The following is an 18,569-nucleotide window of genomic DNA, read 5'->3' as shown; positions in this document are numbered from 1 at the left end:
AAAATAGGAGGATGGTGTACTGGATATGTTTGGTGTCCCGAGTTATTTGTAAAAAATGATAAAGGTCAGATACAAATAAACAATAAAATTAATTTCTCATTTTGCTGATGTAAAAGAGAAACTTAGATATTTTTATATCTGTGGCCTGCCAGTTCAGAACTATATATTTTTTACTTAAGTAATAGCTAGTTGCCTTTTATGAAATGTTTCTTTAGAAAAGTCTGTCTTACTCTGACTTTGCTTTCCTTTTGGTTCCAAACAAGAGGAGTTTTATTTCCTTATTCTTACCAGCTGGAATTAATTTCTAACTTTGGTACAACACAAAAATACCATCAAAACATCTAGTAAATCTATTTCTTGTGAAAAGAGCTAAATCAGTGGATTCACTGTCTTCTATTTTTTTAAGCTTGTCACACACACACACACACACACACACACACACACACACACACACACACACATATATATATATATATATATATATATATATATATATATATATATATATATATATATATATGTATGTTTTCTTGTGTATGTGTACTTACATGTATGGTGTATGTGCTTGGTTCGTGTATTTTCCACGCATTGTAGTTCTTTAAAGTTGTATAATATCAGCAGAATCATCTGCCATCATCATATGTATTGTGTATATGTGAGTCAGATGTTACAGTGGTTTCAGATTTGAATTTGGGCAGCCTATTGCTGTGCCAGAATGGTTTTTTCTTCATCCTGATTGGTTGGGAGTCTTGGTCTGTGTTTATTGGTCTCGGAGTTTGCTGTGTTCTGCTTGATTGGTGCTCATCTTCATGTCTGTTTTTTGGCTCTTTTTGAATATCTTGATTGAGTTGGCAGTCCATTGTGTTGCTTTAATGGAGGTCTTTAGTGCAGCTTGGCTTCGGTAAATGGACGGCATTATCATTAGTTAGGAAGCTGGGTTTCATCTGGGTGCCTGGTTGGGATGTGTTTGAGCTGGAGGTATCAGGGGGATCTGTTTGTGCCCAGGTGTTTGCCTGGCTTTAAAGTAGCAGAATCTTGTAAATCTGATTGCAGGCTTCCAAATGATTGACAGCCTGGTGGAATCATCTCTTCTATTCATGCTTTCTGGTCTTTTTTCAATCTCTATGGCTTCTCTGATGATTCTGTGATTAGGGTTTTCTATAGTGGCCAGGGTTTTGGTGCCATTGAAGTTGATGCAAGGTCATCTCTGTGGCTTCCATGTGTTGGACTAGTGAGGAAGTGTGTTCCAGCTTTTTGACTGCATTTTTGTGTTCATCCAGGCGGGTGCTTATTCTTCTATTGGTCTGTCCAATGTATGTGGCCGGGCATGATGCACAGGGGACTTCGTATATGCCTTGGTTTTCCAGGTCAATTTTATCTTTGGGGTTGCTAAGGATGGCTGCTATTTTTCTGTCTGTTTTGAAGGCAGTCCTGATGTGATGTCTGTGTAGTACAATCCATTGTGAGCCCAACCAACATTTAAAATTTTTAGGGAAATCCAGCTGTTCCACTAGGTCTGTTCATCTTCTGGGTCAAATCTATTACGTTTCAGTGTGTTTTTGTGCATCATAGCTTTAAAGTTTCTTTTTTTTCTTTCTGTCAGTACTTTTTCAGGGTCTAGTTCAGTCTTTCTTTCTTTCTTTCTTTCTTTGGTTCTGGTTCTAGTTTTTAGCCTGAGTTTATCTGTGCTTTGGTGGTGGGATTGGGCTTGAGGTCTTTGTGGGTTTTCTTCTGGTATATGGTCTGTCCTAGTGTGCCATCTTTCTTTTTTCCCATTTTAGAACATCTAGGAATGGTAGTTGTTTGTTTGTTTCTGTTTCCATGGTGAACTACCTAGATTTTGGGGTGTTGTTTAGGTGTGTTAGAAATTGTTTAGGTTTTCTTGTCCATGGGGCCAAATTTAAGACTGTCTTGCGATGTATATTGTCTATCCAATCATAGCAGAATTCATTATCTGTCTACCATAAAAATTCCAGGGCACAGACATATGGTGCATCTTTGTCTTATCTCCATAGGAGAAAGTTAGTCTGTGTTTTCCTAATGCTGACTGTTTTAAGCCAAGTGGGAAAGAAGATAGTAGGGAGTATGTAGGGAAACAGATTTTGGCTAAAGCCTCCATCTGAATTAGTAAATGAATGGCTATCCTACAATTACTGGACACTGCAGATCCAGAGTTGGAAGATGGAGTGCATGACATTTTAGATATCTTCCAAATTTACAATTTATAATTTTATAAAGGTTTTATCCCTATCAAAAGATAGGACAAGACATAACATTAGTGGTTGCATTATTTCTTCTCAGTTTTCATTTAGTAGATTTTTAAGGAACAAAAATGTAATGTCTTTAAAGCTTTGACAAATGTTTAGGAAGAAATCATCTGCTAAACGGCAGGCTAATCAAACAGAACACTTTGTAACTGCTGAACTCAGCAAACCGAGGTTGATCTCAGCTCAGAGTAGCTATATTAAATTCTGCACCAATTGTAAATTTATGAACAAATTTTCTTTCACCCAGGAACAAATGCTGACCAAGAATATGTATCTTTTACATATATTAGTTTGATACGCAGAGAGGCAGGAAATGATCAGGAATTTTACCATTTCACATAGCAGCATAACAGAATGTACTTTTCTTTTGAAAAAAGAAATCTATAATTGTCATTTATTTAGTTATTTGCAACAAAAGCAACACTTTCTCCAGGTCTGGCTATGATATGTTTGTTATTCTAGAACAGGGGTGTCAAACTCATGGCCTATGGGGTGGATGCCTCTTGCACCACGCCCAACCTCCGTTTAACGAAGGGGAAAAAAGTTGTGATATGTCACGTGACAACACTGTGTTGTTGCAAGTTTGACACCCTTGCTCTAGAACACTTCAACCAGCTATTTCCAAATGAGCAAATTCAATGGCCAAAATCATTTCCAATCCATCTCCAACCACAGAAATTTGATGTTCACCTTTGTGAAAGGAAAAAGCCACAGCATTCCATTCAGTTACAGACTCTGACACTGTTGATGGAAATTCTTACTTATCAGTGAGTCAACAAAGGCACAACCAAGGGCTTTTTGCAACTGCTCTGCAAGCATGAAGATAAGCTCATGGAGATCAAATTGCTTCTATGCTTTTGATTTGCTATCACAGATTAGCAAACAAAAGTTTACTCACTCAATGATCTTGTTCATTAACTGAAGGAATGTTTATAAGTGTTTACTAAAGAAAAGGTGGCCAAGACTAAGAGAATAAAATAACATCAGGTTTACAGCCACCACTTCAAACAAATAATTATTATGAAATGATTTAGTATCTTTTTCCTTTCTTCCATCACAAATTTATCTGCCTATCAACTCAAATGACAGACTTTTTGAGATGTGATATAAGGCAGTCCTTGACTTATGATCACACTTGAGTCCAGAATTTATGTTGCTAAGCGACAAAATTTGTTAAGTAAATTATATTCCCATTTTACGACTTTTCTTGCCAGTTAAGTGAATCCCTGCAGTTGTTAAATTAGTAACACAATTGATAAGTGAATCTGGATTCCTCATTGACTTTGCTTGTTAAAAGGTCATAAAAGATGATCACATGACCCTGGGATACTGCAACTATCATAAATATGAACCAGTTCTCAAGCATCCAAATGTAAATCATGTGACCATAGGGATGCTGCAATAGTCATAAGCCATAAGAAAAATGGTCACAAGTCACTTCAAATAGTCACTAAATGAACTGTTATAAGTCAGGAAATACTTCTATTTTATTTATCTATGGCCAGAGACCCAAAATTAAACTAAAAACCTGGGTCATCAGAAAATGGGTCACAATGAGAATATATTTCTAAAGGTTCCTGGCTCCTCCTCCTACCCACCTACTTTTCAAGAGACCGGTTCGACTTCAGACACTCTACAGTTTGGGGGCACACAACACTAATTTATCTGGTAAAGAAAGCAGATATCACCCTACTTTGCAGGGAGCTGACAGCTGCTTCTTAAAACACCAAAAGTAGAGAAGATGGTTTCTAAGGGTTGGGTCCTACGAACTAATATTTCAAAAAAGGTGGCACATGGGATCAGATGATGGTATAGTTAAAAAAATTAAGAAAAAAAGATCAAACAAGGAAACAACAGGAGGATGAAACTGAAGTTCCCTGACAACCTCTAAAGCAGGGCTGTCAAACTCGTGGCCCACAGGCCAGAAGCATCACAGGTTGGCCATGGCCATACCCAGTTTAGCAAAGAGGAAAAAAGTGCCGAAATTGTCACATGATGCCGCCATGATAACATGAGTTTGGCACCCCTGTTCTAAAGTGAAATGCATGATACATTTACGTAATTCTTTGAATTGCAAAATACATGTGTGAAGTCACTTTTTTGTCTGCAATAAAAAATGTATGCCACCCGAAAATTTTCTGACAGGTAAGCTCATCCCCACCTAAGAGAAATCAAACAGTGTACAAATTGAATAAATAAATGAATGCAAATAAGAGATAAAATGTTTGACAGCTGAGCTTTACAGCTAGGTTTTGGTGTGAAGCCTGACAATTATTACCTTTAACTTCAATACTTGTATCATAACGCAAAAGAAAGATCATGGGTCCAGGAAAATATAACCTTGTCCTGAAAAAATAATTCTAGATTATTATTCCCAGTGCTGCTTCTTGAAACATCTTTTTTTGATTACAAGTTCCAGAATTTTCAACCAACAAGGCATCAGCTTTGAGAAGGCTAATCTAAGTTCATTGTTTGGCTCCAAAAGACAGCAATAAATGCGTGGAATTGGCCAGAATTTCTGTCTTGGCAATGTATTCAAACAAGTAATAAGAATTCCAGGATCTGCTGGACACAATTGATTTTATGCTGGAAAAAGCACTCCTGACTAATATGTTAAAAATCCAACATGCTGAACTAATTCCATTACTGCAGCTGTCTCTGAGAAGTAACAAATGAACCAAGGCAGCCACGCCTTCAGTAGCTCTCAATCCTACTCGAAGAGAAAAGGAGGTGGAATCCAGTAAAGAAACCAGTAAGTGGAACTTCATGAGATAAGTGAACATATGTCCAATGATTACCCCCCACTTTTTTTTTGTGAAGTAAACTATATCATTTTTGAAAGAACAGACTTTCAACAATTACTCTGATGTAACCATCAGATTGAAAAATCTCTCACATGATATGTAATTATTTCCTAGTGTGTATTTGTACAGACATAAATGCAAAGCCTTAAATTATGCAACTTGGAGACTGCTTTTTCCTTCTTCTTTTTTAGTAATTCATTTTCTTTTTTCCTGTGTAGGATCACTCACTAATCATACGGTCAGGTGTTGGCATTAATGCTTTGGCTCAAACATTCATGTTTTTAACATACCACAACAATTTGGCTTCTTCACACAAAAAACATTCCAATAGAAGGGGAGAGGTTGGTGTACCTTCTTTGTCACCCGAGATGCCCTCTACACATGATCTACTCTCCTTGTGCTCAATTTGCAGTAAATATTTCTAAATTTCTCTGAGAGGAGGGCTCATGAAAGAAGAGCCAGTGTGTTTTTTTGGAAATTTGGCAGGCTTTCTGGCCACCCCACCCACAGTAATTGCTCATGGAATGTCTTTGACGAACTGGAAATATTTTGTCAGCCATGCTGCAAAGAACAGCAAGGTTGGTCGATTCTTTACTTGCTCCAGTCAAGTATCATAAGAATGATTTATAGTGTTTTGAAAACTTTAACTGAGACTGGTGGAAAATATTTATACCCTCAGTTCTCTACAGTATATAAAAATAAAAGTATCACCATCATTTTTTAGAAGAGCAAAAACAAACAAACAAAAATACCTACCCCCCCCAAAAAATCCTTATTAAGCTTCTGTTTTTTTTTACTTCATCATGCTGCTTGTGCTGAGTGGACACAACCGGCGTTAGAGTTACAATGCTGTAACAATGTTTGTGAAGCCTAACTAGGGAGCATCTTTTCTAGCTATATCCTGTTCTAGAGTATATGAGGAAAAAGATTATTGCATAAAAATATCCTCACACTTAGCAAATAAATCATTCCACTCTTTGTCTTGATGTTTATTAGCATTACAGGATTCTTCTGTAATTAAAGATTTCCCCTTTGTTAAGAAAGTACAAAAAGAGGGCCTCAAAAAGACAGAATTCTATTATTTTGAGCCTTAGAAATCCTTCTGTATCCAGGATTATCCAATCACAAGGCAAAAGGCCATCTTCTTAAGAATTTCACACTGCAAAAGTAATAGAAAGTTCCTTTCATGGCTATAATAATAAATGAAAGATTCTGGATTTTCTAATACTGCCATTAAAATATTTAATAGGAAGTTTTAGCACTGATGTTTTCAGAAATGGGATATGAACAAGCTGAACTCAGAACACAGTTCACTGATATAGATAATCACTCCAGAAAATGGTTCAATACATATGCACTGGAGAATTGGATCAAATGTAACTATGACTAGTTGAAATAAGTCAACTTGACACTGTCGTTTACAAAATTGGCCTGCTCCATCAAGCAAATATGGTTCCTAGGTTTAGGATTCAGACTGAAAGGATTACTGCTATATTACTTCTCTGCCCTAAACCTCAGAGCCACTATATTAAATGTCTCACAATTGTGTATGACAGATATTGGAGATGCTGAGAAAGGAAAAGAAGATGGAACCTACACGTCTATGGTTTTATAATTCAAATTGGTTATGTGGTAAAGTTCCACTAAAAATAAACAATAAATAATGTATAGCTTTCTAGCCCCTATGGTTGCCTTCAATACAGGTAGTTCCCAACTTACAACAGCTCGTTTAGTGACCATTCAAAGTCACAACAGCACTGAAAAAAGTGACTTATGACCGTTTTTCACACTTATGACCATTGTAGCATTCCTATGGTCACATGATCAAAATTTAGATGCTTGGAAACTGACTCATACTTATGACAGTTAATGTGTCCCAGAATCATGTGATCACCTTTTGCAGCCTTTTGACAAAGCAAAGTTAATGGGGAAGCCAGATTCACTTAACACCCATGTTACTAACTTAACAACTGCAGAAATTCACTTAACAACTATGACAAGAAAGGTCACAAAATGGGGCAAAGTTCACTTAACAAATGTCTCGCTTAGCAACAGAAATGTTGGGTTCAATTGTAGTCATAAGTTGAGGACTACTTGTAGATAGATGATGATCTGAAATCCTAGATACAATGTGGTGTAGACATATTTCTTTCTCTCTCACAAGATAAGCAACACTAAACTTAGAAAAATGCCTACATTATTATTATTTAGCTGCTATAGTTATAACATTTGAATTTTCTCGACCACATTTAAATTTTAAATGCAACCATTGTCTCGAGAAAAGGCTTCTAAAACAATGGAGTATAATTTGTAAAATGAATTATGCTAGAGACTCAGAATTATCCAGTCTGTGCTTGACAAAATCATACAAGGGCTACATTTTGCTTATATAATATTATGTCCAACTTGGCAGCTCATATTAGTCCTTCTTATTCCTTGATGAAAGCTAAATATTGAACATCTGATAGTACAGAGAAATGGGCCATCTCTAAAGCCTAACATATATCTAAGACTCCTTCATTTCATGTATAGGTAATGTCTGACACAGGCAATACAGTGTTTATTTGGGTAAGAATTGGAATTCAACTGCACAATTAAGGTCAATACTTCCACCAAACAAAACACTTAAATAATAGATTTTGCCCCATGTTTTGGTGCGATTTCTCTAAACTGCATATACTAGAATATTTCTAATTCTTTCCAGCCAAAAGTATGCTGTAAAGAGATCATGTAGGGAAATTTAGGACTTGGTCCATCAATCCATCTGCCTGTAAGCAAAACAATTATTCAAAACCTAACTAGGTCAAATTTGGTATGGAGGAGGAAGAAATTGGGGAGGGGTGTGCGTGAACCAAGATCAAGTTACAAAAAGCAGAAAAAACATTCCAGAAAAAGAATCTTCCATTCAAATTCCTATGGGACAGGTAGAGCATAAGTTTAGAATGCTTCCATCTGTTTCACACAGTATATGAATGTATTATGTAAATACTGACAAGGTTTTTATGTTGCTCCAATTCCCTGACTCTGGCCATTGTACAACACAATTGTAATATTTAACTGGGAATAATATCATACACTCAGTTAAGAACCGTGCCTAGAACTAATGCTATGGTACAGAGAGTTCTGACCGAACACATTAACAGTAATAAAAAGAAATCCAATCTTTCAGCCAAGGGGCAGTAACAACAATATAGCTTCCTTGGATTAATGGCATAACCAGGTTTTCACCAGCTTTCTAAAAATGAAAAGGAAAAAGGGTGATTGCACATCAGGCAGAGATTTATTCTGAGGGAAGAAAACAGGGTTTGAAAAGGTTCTCTAATTGAGGAGACATATGGTGATTCTACCTTATTAAATCTTATTAGGCAAATAGAGCTAAGGGAAGAAGGAAGCCCTGCAAATTTCCAGATTCTCTTCTTAAAAACCCTTCTCTTTCTGGTCATACAATTTAGAGTGGAGCTGTTATTGAGGGCTTGAAAAAAAAATAGCCAAAGCCATGATCTGCATGTTTTCTCTATCTTGTTATTCCTTCCACCCCAGGAGATTTTTTTTCCAATTCAACCCATGTTATTCTTTCCAACCCAGCCCTCACGTGACCCAGATCGGAGCAAGAGGCATGCCCTATACTGCCCAAAAGGCAGATACTTCCAAAATTATACAGAAGCAGAAGCACATGTACATAGAGGCCACATCTAAACACCTGACACACCTGTCACCTGTCATATGTCCATAGAGGGAACATCTAAACACCTGACACACCTGATACCTTTGTTCCTGGAGAGGAGAGTCCACACCCACACCCATGATTTCTTATCACAGAGCATGAAATACAGGTATCTTTGCTAAAGAGAATAGAAAGAATGCCTATCAGCTTAGTAGTACAAGTAGGTGCCACTTGTAAATCTGTCAATGGCCATAGCTCAGGGCTCAAATACATAAAGAACATGGAATAAATAACCTGTCTTGTGAAGGTCACTTTCAAAAATCTTTGTTCATTAAACTCTGTTCATTTTGCTCTGTTGTCTCATTGTGGCTATATTCTGGATCCTCCATTAAACACAGAAGCAGTACACATAGTGATCAACTTACAACGATTTGTTTAGTGACCATTCGAAGTTACAACAGCACTAAAAAAAGTGGCATGACCATTTTTCACATGACCATTGCAGCATCCCCACAATCACGTGATCAAAATTCAAATGTTTGGCAACTGGTTTATATTTATGATAGTTGCAGTGTCCTGGGATCATGGGATCTTCTGGCAAGAAAAGTCAGTGACAAAGTCAGATTCATTAAAAAAATTAACTGAACAACTGCAGTGATTCACTTAACAACTATAGCTAGAAAATGGGGCGAAACTCACTTAACAACTGTTTTACTTAGCAACATAAATTTTGGGTTCAATTGTGGTCTTAAATTGAAGACTTCCTGTAATAATGCATAGTTATTTATTTGGCTTATTTTTAAAAAATGTTCCTCGTATTTATAAAATGAGTTAAAAAACTATCAAGAACTGATTTTTCTCCTAGAATTTCTCCTAGAATTTTTGATCTGTTGTGAAAGGTAAATTCAACTGCCCAGTGAAAGTCCTTCAAAATGTTCTGAGATTAAGAAGATAAAGAGAAAGAAGCCATATATTTAATCCTCCTATAAAAATCATGGTGCTCCCTCTCATTTTAAAATCCTCAGCATAAAAGTTGTAGAAAATATTTATACATTAACATGAGATTTTCCAGAGCCTGGAGAACATGCAATACAATTTAAGAAATTAAAACTCTGCAGTGCCACATGAATAACCTCTTTTACAAGTTTAAATGTCAGTATGGAGTAGCAAATAAAACAGCAAATATTACTGTAAAAATCAAGTATGTTTCAGACAAAGAAACTATATTAAGATTTCAGCAATTTAGTATCTCAGTTTATAAATTAATCAACAAAACCAAAACAGACCCCTAACCAAAATGGCTTCACATCATTAAGGAACATTTTATTTACAAGACTTTTTTTCACCAAAAAATTACTATAGTTGTTTGTTCTGACTGTCTCTTAGTGAAAAATGAAAAATATTTGTTTGAACAAAACTCTTGCTATGACAAGTTCCTCCCTTTTGTACATGTCTCATAATGTGGCATAGTAAGTAGATAAGGGCTGGAGTTTGCATCACAATGTTTCAATTCATGTTTGTTACTTGACTCTCATTGATAGCAAAGTTCAACATGCATCTTAGAAGGATGTCAATCACCCAGGTATATATGAAAATCTTTCAGAAAAAATCTTTGACGAGTCTTTGCTTGTACTTTCAAACAAATGGAATGGCATTATCCCAACAATTCTTAAATAGCCTTTTAATTCAAATCAATATTATTAGAGTACATATTGCAAAGGATAATGTAAAGGCTAAGTTAAAACAACGTTAAAAGATCTGAATATCTGTTTGATTGCAGACTGTAACTTACAGCACAGTTGAAATTATTTGTATCAAGAAGTAAGCAACACTGATTCCAAAGTGAAAAGGAATTCAGTATCTATATTGGAAGTCATCATATGGTAATGATGGAGACATATAGCTTTAAAGTACAACAGTTAAGGGCAATTAATGATGCCAAGAGTAGGCTGACATCATGGTTGACATGTACAAGATATTCTACCACCTTGTATGTCTTCTATTAGAAGTATTGGATTCTCTTTGGCATTATTTGGTGATATTTAGTTTTATATCTCCTCTGAATCCAAGACATTTATTATGATTGACCTTATTTCTAAAAGTGACATTTATTATGATTGACCTTATTTCTAAAAGTGCTCAATACACCCTGAACATTGTTCAAAAAAATCGAGACACCACAAAAAGGGTAGTGGGAAAGGAAAAACTCTGCATAGGTTCAGAGAAAATTAAAAGAAAAAACAGCCAAAGAACATAACAATTAATCTAGGAAAAACATGAAATATAAATATACAGAAAAGGAGAGGTTACAGATGTTTTCTTTCATATTTTTTTTCTAAACAGATACAAAGATGAAGCCAGGAAATATTTGTAGGGAAGGAAAATTAATTATTAAAGAGTTCTATTTTTTTTTAAAGCAAAGCCAATTAGTGTTTTTTTTATGATAAGGGCCACAGTAAAAAGGGAATTATTCAATGTGAATAAGGCTTTATCAAGTACATGGAGAAGGCAAGGATTTTCTGATTGTTTGGAAGTTTTTGTTTTAATTTTCTATATGTGATCTAAGCCCATTTTGTACAGATTTACAGTATTATACAGTATATACTCTTCTTATGGGTTCATAGGAGTTATTGAATGACACCATTTACACTTCCTTTGCTCCTGAATGCTGCCTCTTGATTTTTAAAATATATTGAAAAAAGAATTTTCTCTGCATACAGCCTTACATTTCTCTAAGTGCATACATCTTTGCAAACTCAATTGTTGGTCAAATTATATGCACCTGGCTATTTCTAATCCCTCTACTCTCTAATTACATCCTGTTTTAGAGATAAGGATTAAATATATCTTTACTGGTACCACCTTTATCTCTCAGACTAGTGCAAGGTTCTTTCCCAGTTTTTTCAGCTCTTCAGCAAATCATCTTCTGAATTTTCACCCAACACTTTTCTTCATGTTTTCTTCAGATTTGTTCACAAAAAACATACTGTAATATAACACTGCTAAATCCAATTTAGAATTACTAGCTAATGTTACTGTTTACCAAAACAATGCCTTTTCAATAGTTTGACACTATCATTCATTGTGCCAACCATTATATCTCCTCTGTTCATGTTTTCCCTCCAATTTTTGTTATTTTTCTTGTTTTTCAAGATTCCACCTCTGATGAATTCTTAATAGCTTCTAATAGACTCTCTGATGGAAACTACGCTGTCTGTTCTACCCCACATTTTACTTATCTGTTCACTAAAGCGCATGTGTGTGTGGTATCTGTGTAATATCTATGAACACCCAGCAGGAAGCCATGGCTGAATGCAGGCTATCACAGGGGTATTTTATCATCAATTTTCAGACAGGGCTTAGGGAATTGCAAAAAGAATGAATAAATGCTTAAATTCAGAAAACCACCGGATTTGGAATTCATGACATTTTTTAAAAAAGAAAATGAATGACAACAACAAACAAACAAAAAAGTCATGTATTTAGCCACATGACATCAGTGTTGGTTTAAGACTGTCCCATGACATGACAATTTAAAAACAAAAATGAACCTAACAAACAAATATTGACCTGTTTCATATACTCTATTGTCAGTCATAATGTGGCTTATTTGGTTTGTTTTATGGTGAGATGTGATCCCAGCCATTTCTGTTCATAAACCAGTAAAATTCCCTTTTTACGACTTTGTAATCCCTTAATTCGGAGTAGAGTCAGGGCAACTGGATGGAGCTGAACATTTACTAGCTGGATGCCCTTCCTAATGCTACGCAGAGTTCTCAGCAGGTATTTTTTTTCTTTGCTCCCTGGGAGAGAAACATCTGCTGCTACCCAGGACTGAACTCTAAGTCTTCCGAGTAGCAGGCGAGTGTTTTCACATCTAGGCCGCCATGCTATCTCACATGAAAGTGACTCTGGACAGTCAAAATTAATTGATACTAATGTCTTAATATAATGTATCAATCAGACTACTACAGCTAATTGGGCAAATTGTGGTTAAATAAACCATAATTTGGAATATGTGAATCCAGTATATATTTCACTGGAAAGAAAATAAAACTCTTCTGTTGAGCTTGTTTTTTCCCCCAAAGAAAATGCATTATAGTAAATTAGATTACTTTCCTCACCAGAATTCACTTTTTATACTACATTGTACGTTATAGAGAATAAATGATGAGTTTTTATTTCCAGTAATTTTTCTTAATCAATGTTTGCTCAGTAACTTTCGAATAGCTAGTTACTTTTTTATTGATGACTATATGTGGTAAGAGAATACTTAGTTGCTTTTAAATGATTAATTCATTATTTCTCCCTGGCCACATATGCATATTATTTATTAATAAATTAATTATTTATTAATTTAAAGCTAATTTATCCCCAAATAGCCAATCTCATTGTACGCATGTTGTACTCTGACAATAAAGATAATAATGAAGATAATAATCAAAGTACAATCCAAGACTACATTTTAAAAAATAGTTTAAAAAAATATTAGCTGTATTATTATTATGGACCCCATGTATGTTTTGGTAGATGAGTAACATTATTTTCTGATGAGACCTTCTCAAAATCTGTATCAATCAAATTTCTAGGTTTTCATGACTTGTGATAGATCATATGAAGTATGATAAGCCTGCTTGCTCTAAAACGGATGAAGTTTGTGCCTACTTCTTTAAAAAGCTATCCACTGCCATAGCTGAACCACTAAGCATAATCTTTGAAAAATCTTTCAGGACCAGCTCCTTGCCAAATCTATGGTCACTAGCCACAGTCATTCCCATCTTCAAAAAGGGAGACCCCAGCCTAGTTGAAAATTACAGACCAATCTCTTTATGCTGCGTCACCTGTAAAGTCATGGAATCAATTATTAACCAATTCATTATCCTCCACTTAGAGACAAACAACCTACTTTCTAACAAACAGTTTGGTTTCAGAAGGAAACTGTCCTGTAACCTGCAACTCTTGCACCATAAAAACATATGGACTACACAACTTGACCAGGGAAAAGCAATAGACGCAATTTACATAGACTTCTGTAAAGCCTTTGATTCAGTGGTACATGACAAACTACTCATAAAACTAAGGTCTTATGGTATCTCTGGATACCTGCATAACTGGATAGAAGCATTCCTGTAAAACAGGCAACAAATGGTCAAAATTGGGAGTGTCCTATCAAATTCTGTACCTGTCAACAGTGGTGTCCCCCAAGGGACTCTACATACTCTACATAAATGACCTCTGTGATTATATTAAGAGCAACTGCGTTCTTTTCGCTGATGATGTAAAGCTATTCAACACCACTGACAATGCTGCTACCCTTCAAAAAGACCTCAACTATGTGTCAGAATGGTCAAACAATGGCAACTTCAAATCTCAACAAATAAATGCTCTGTCCTACATATTGGCAAAAAAAAAATCAGAAAATAAAATACAAGCTGAATAGTCAAGACCTTGTTGATGACAAAAACTTTGTCAAGGACCTTGGAGTATTCATCTCAAATGATCTAAGTGCTAGAGCCCATTGTAACTACATAGCCAAAAAGGCATGAAGAGTTGTTAACCTAATCCTGCATAGCCTTTTCTCTGGTAATATCACTCTACTAATTAGAGCATATAAAACATTTGCTAGACCAATACTTGAATACAGCTCATCAGTCTGGAACCCGCATTACATATCTGATATTAATACAATTGAGAAAGTCCAGAAATATTTTATGAGAAGAATCCTCCACTCCTCTACTCGTACCAGAATACCTTATGCCACCAGATTTGAAATTTTAGACCTAGACAACCTAGAACTACGTCGCCTTTAATTCGATCTTGGTATATAAAATTATATATTGCAATGTCCTACCTATCAATGAATACTTCAGCTTCAACCAAAACAATACAAGAGCACAAAATAGATACAAACTAAAGATAAACCGCACCAAACTTGACTGCAGGAAATACGACTTCAGCAACAGAGTAATCAATGTCTGGAATACTCTACCTGACTCTGTGGTTTCTTCCCCAAACCCCCATTAGACTGTCTACTATTGACCTCACCCCTTTCCTAAGAGGTCTGTAGGGGGCGTGCATAAGCACACCAAAATGTGCCTACCGTCCCTGTCCTATTGTTTTTTTCTTTTTCTTATTCGTATTCATTTCATGGATACGTTGTAGCAACGTTTCGGCAGAATCACATCTGCCATCATCAGGCTTCTGTATAGTGTTCGTCTGTGAGTCAGACTTTCACAGCCATTTCTGTTTTAAATTTTAAATTAGAAACACCAATCAAGCAGAACACAGCAAACTCCAAGACCAATATACACAGACCAAGACTCCCAACCAATCAGGATGAAGAAAAAACCATTCTGGCACAGCATAGGCTAGCCCCAAATTTAAAACTGAAACGGCTATAAAAATCTGACTCACAGACGAGCACTATACAGAAGCCTGATGATGGCAGATGAGATTCTGCCGAAACGTTGCTACAACTTTAAAAGCACAACTATAATGACATGGGAAAATACCCGAACAAAGCTGAATACCATACATATAAATACCCGTGAAAACTTAAGAAAACAATGTATGTATGTATGTATGTATGTATGTATGTATGTATGTATGTATGTATGTTATTCAGCTTTGCTCGGGTATTTTCCCACGTCATTGTAGTCATCATCAGGCTTCTGTATTGTGTTTGTCTGTGAGATTCTGCCGAAACGTTGCTACAATTTTAAAAGCACAACTACAATGACGTGGGAAAATACCCAAGCAAAGCTGAATACCCCCCATATATATATATATATATATATATATATATATATATATATATATATATATATATATATATATATATATATATATATAAAAAATAAAAATAAAATTTAGAGGTTTACTACAGAGTTTCTTTTGTTTTCTTCACAGACTATAATCACTGTTTAATAACTGACGCCATATGGTTACAAGCCACAAGAAAGGAATAGTTTTCCTAATGCTACCCCCGTTTTTACATACTTATTTTAATGACACATTAATTTTAACAGATCATTTATTTTAAAGCAACAAAAATCCTCATGCTAAACAAAATTAGCAGAGTTATCATTTTATAGTTTAGATTTTCATTTAAAAAGTGTTATCACAAGCTAAGGTGTTTCATGATCAGATAATAAATAATAAGGCTGCAGAATATGGCCTTTCATATTTTGTAACTATTACATTTTACCTTGCATTTTGATACTAGATTTTCTTAATCTCCATTTCAAAATAATTCCATATCATGCACATTAAACATTCAAGGGACATGAATGATAACTGCTTCTTGCACACTACACACTTTGCTTATTTACCGTGGAAGATATTGAAAGAACTTGAATACTAATTTAGGATTCATTTGTCTTAATGCAGTCACTTCCAAACCATAGGACATAAGAAGAGATAATTGCTATGAAAAACTAATTCATTTAGTGATTTTAGTGATCTTGTGATTTTCAAAATTTTCATCTCTAGAAGAAATGCTTACTGTTTCTAGTCTTTCATCTCAGGGGACATGTTTCTTTGCAATCTGGAATCAGTTCCTATAAGGCAGTGGTCGGCTGGGGAATTCTGGGAATTGAAGTCTTACAACTTACAAAGTTGTATCTTACAACTGCCAAAGCGGAGAAACATCCACAAAGTGGAGAAACAAGTAAACATGGCTATAAACAGATAAAATCTGTAATCCCCTGTGTGCCTCAAGTCCCATCAAGATAGCATGGCAGTCATCAGGCTTAATGGGAATCAAAGTTCAACCATTCTGGTGGGTTACAGCTGACTCCTCTTGCATAAAGCAAAAAGGCAACTGTTTAAATTCACAAGAAAAGACTGGTCCAATTATACAAAGATACACCAATCTCAAAGAAAAATTAAGACTACTATCCAATGTAGATGGAGTAATCCCATTTCATTTACTGAGATTTTGTTCTGAATAAATAGAAACAAAGGAGCACTCCACAGGATTATGTTAATGGTTGCAACATTAATGACCGACAGATGACAGATTTAGAAAGGAAAACTCTATTAAATTTCATGCCTGAAATGCAAATTTCCGTCCTTTGCCATCTCTTGTAGAAGAGATGTGAGAATTGTTGGGACTATTCTTCAATCATTTTAATAGTTTTGTGATAACTGTTTTATTCCTCCTGCCCTGGGTTGAGTGGATGATCAAGGCTAAGTCTCTATCTGGTTCCTGGTCTGATTTTTTAGGAAGCTTTCTGCATGCCACTGAAAGAGAAGAAATTTTAGAAAAGAAAACAGATGGTGTCATAAGAAAAAAGAAAGATTCAGGCTGCGCCCATTGCTTGCTTCACATTCCCCAAATAGCATGCAGTCTTAAATATTATTTCCAGGGGAATGTTGCTCCAAATAGAAAAAAAAAGTCCCCCAGTTTCTCTGCATCATATTTTCACTACGTGTGTGTGTGTGTGTGTGTGTGTGTGTGTGTGTGTGCATTTAATTCTTTATTTATTGCCATTTTAAGATTGCTTTTTACTAAACATAATCTCAAAACTGCAGGAAAAAATATAAACCAATAATGCACTTCAAAATTGGAAAGTTACAAGAAACAAATAACATTTTTATTTGATGTTGTACTTGGGTTTAATTGATTTTCTGGTAGTTCACTAGCCAGAGTCATTTGTTTGGGATGGGCAGCTATAGAAATGGAAGAAAATAAAAAGTAACATTTTTATTATATACTGCCCAGAATCACATTCTGTGGGATGGATGACTATATAAATATGATAAATAAAACCATCCAAAACATCAAATATTAACACCTTAAAATTGGAGTCTCTACAATCACAAGAAAAAGGCACAGCCCTATTGATTTTAGTTTGAGGTAGGCTGTGTTCAGATTGAAAACTCATCTGATTCATTGAATGGTATGATTAGGATACTCATATTTCAGCCTCCGTTCGTTGAATGCCCTGTAAGAAATATCTGTTAAGTGAATACATATATCTTCATTCAGATAAGTGTAAGGCACAAGGCACATGAAATATCCAAGATCTAAATTATATGGGGATTTATGTATAAAGACAGATCCACCAAATTTGGCCCAATAGTCATTTATAATACCACCCAGAATCCCATTGGTTAGATGGGAGATCATGTAAAGTTGACAGATAAATAAAATAGATATAATGTGTTGACAGCACCCTGTTTCTTCATTAATCTGCCCATGCCTTCTGCATCAGCAGTAACTTCTAAATTGAATTTTTTTCTGTACTAGTCATTCCATTTTTTGCACTGCCATTGCAATTGGTGTTATGATATTTAAACTTTATGATAGGATCCACACTTAGCAGCTATCAAAACCTTCATGAAAATTAAAATCTGGAGCATTCATTTTTTTTATTGTTCAGAATGAACAGAAGTTCTCTCTTACAATAGGATTAATGAACAGCTGACCTACCTGAAACTTAAAAAAAAAGTACAATAAACATGCTTACCAGTTCCAAAAATCCTCTCACAACTTGTCTCTGTTTTAGGTTGGTTTCTCCATCCAGATTAGCAGTTTCTATATGACACAAGCCATCAGGATCACTTGAAGAAAGCAGCAATATGTCTGCAGGTATGATTTCATTGCAGCGAAGCTGGATGAAGTCTCCAACTTTTACTTCTTTCCAGTATCTTGTTGTGTATTTCCTTTCATTCCTGTAAGAAATGTTTCGAGTAAAACATGATATCAACTCTAAAAACATCAGTTTAAAGAAATATAATAGCAGGATAAGTTTATATATATATATTTCATTTCATCAATCTTCTGACACCTATTGATTCACAAAAAACTTGCATTCAAAGAATAAAGTT

General features: G+C 35.3%; 1 protein-coding gene across 1 annotated transcript in view; it reads right to left on the bottom strand.

The window, feature by feature from the left end:
* The window catches only part of ATP10A (ATPase phospholipid transporting 10A (putative)), a 142,860-nt gene that overhangs the window by 65,585 nt on the left and 58,706 nt on the right, over window positions 1–18,569 (bottom strand). The window contains exon 2 of the mRNA XM_026666962.2: window positions 18,209–18,413. Coding sequence (XP_026522747.2) covers window positions 18,209–18,413 — 205 coding nt within the window. The remainder of the gene's footprint in view (window positions 1–18,208; window positions 18,414–18,569) is intronic.

The sequence above is a fragment of the Notechis scutatus genome, chromosome 5, assembly GCF_049901735.1.
Source record: "Notechis scutatus isolate UNSWTSFEM ecotype Mainland chromosome 5, rNotScu1.2, whole genome shotgun sequence".
Lineage (NCBI taxonomy): Eukaryota > Metazoa > Chordata > Lepidosauria > Squamata > Elapidae > Notechis > Notechis scutatus.
The sequence above is the reverse complement of the archived record's forward strand: the minus strand, read 5'-3'. Positions and strand labels throughout refer to the sequence as shown.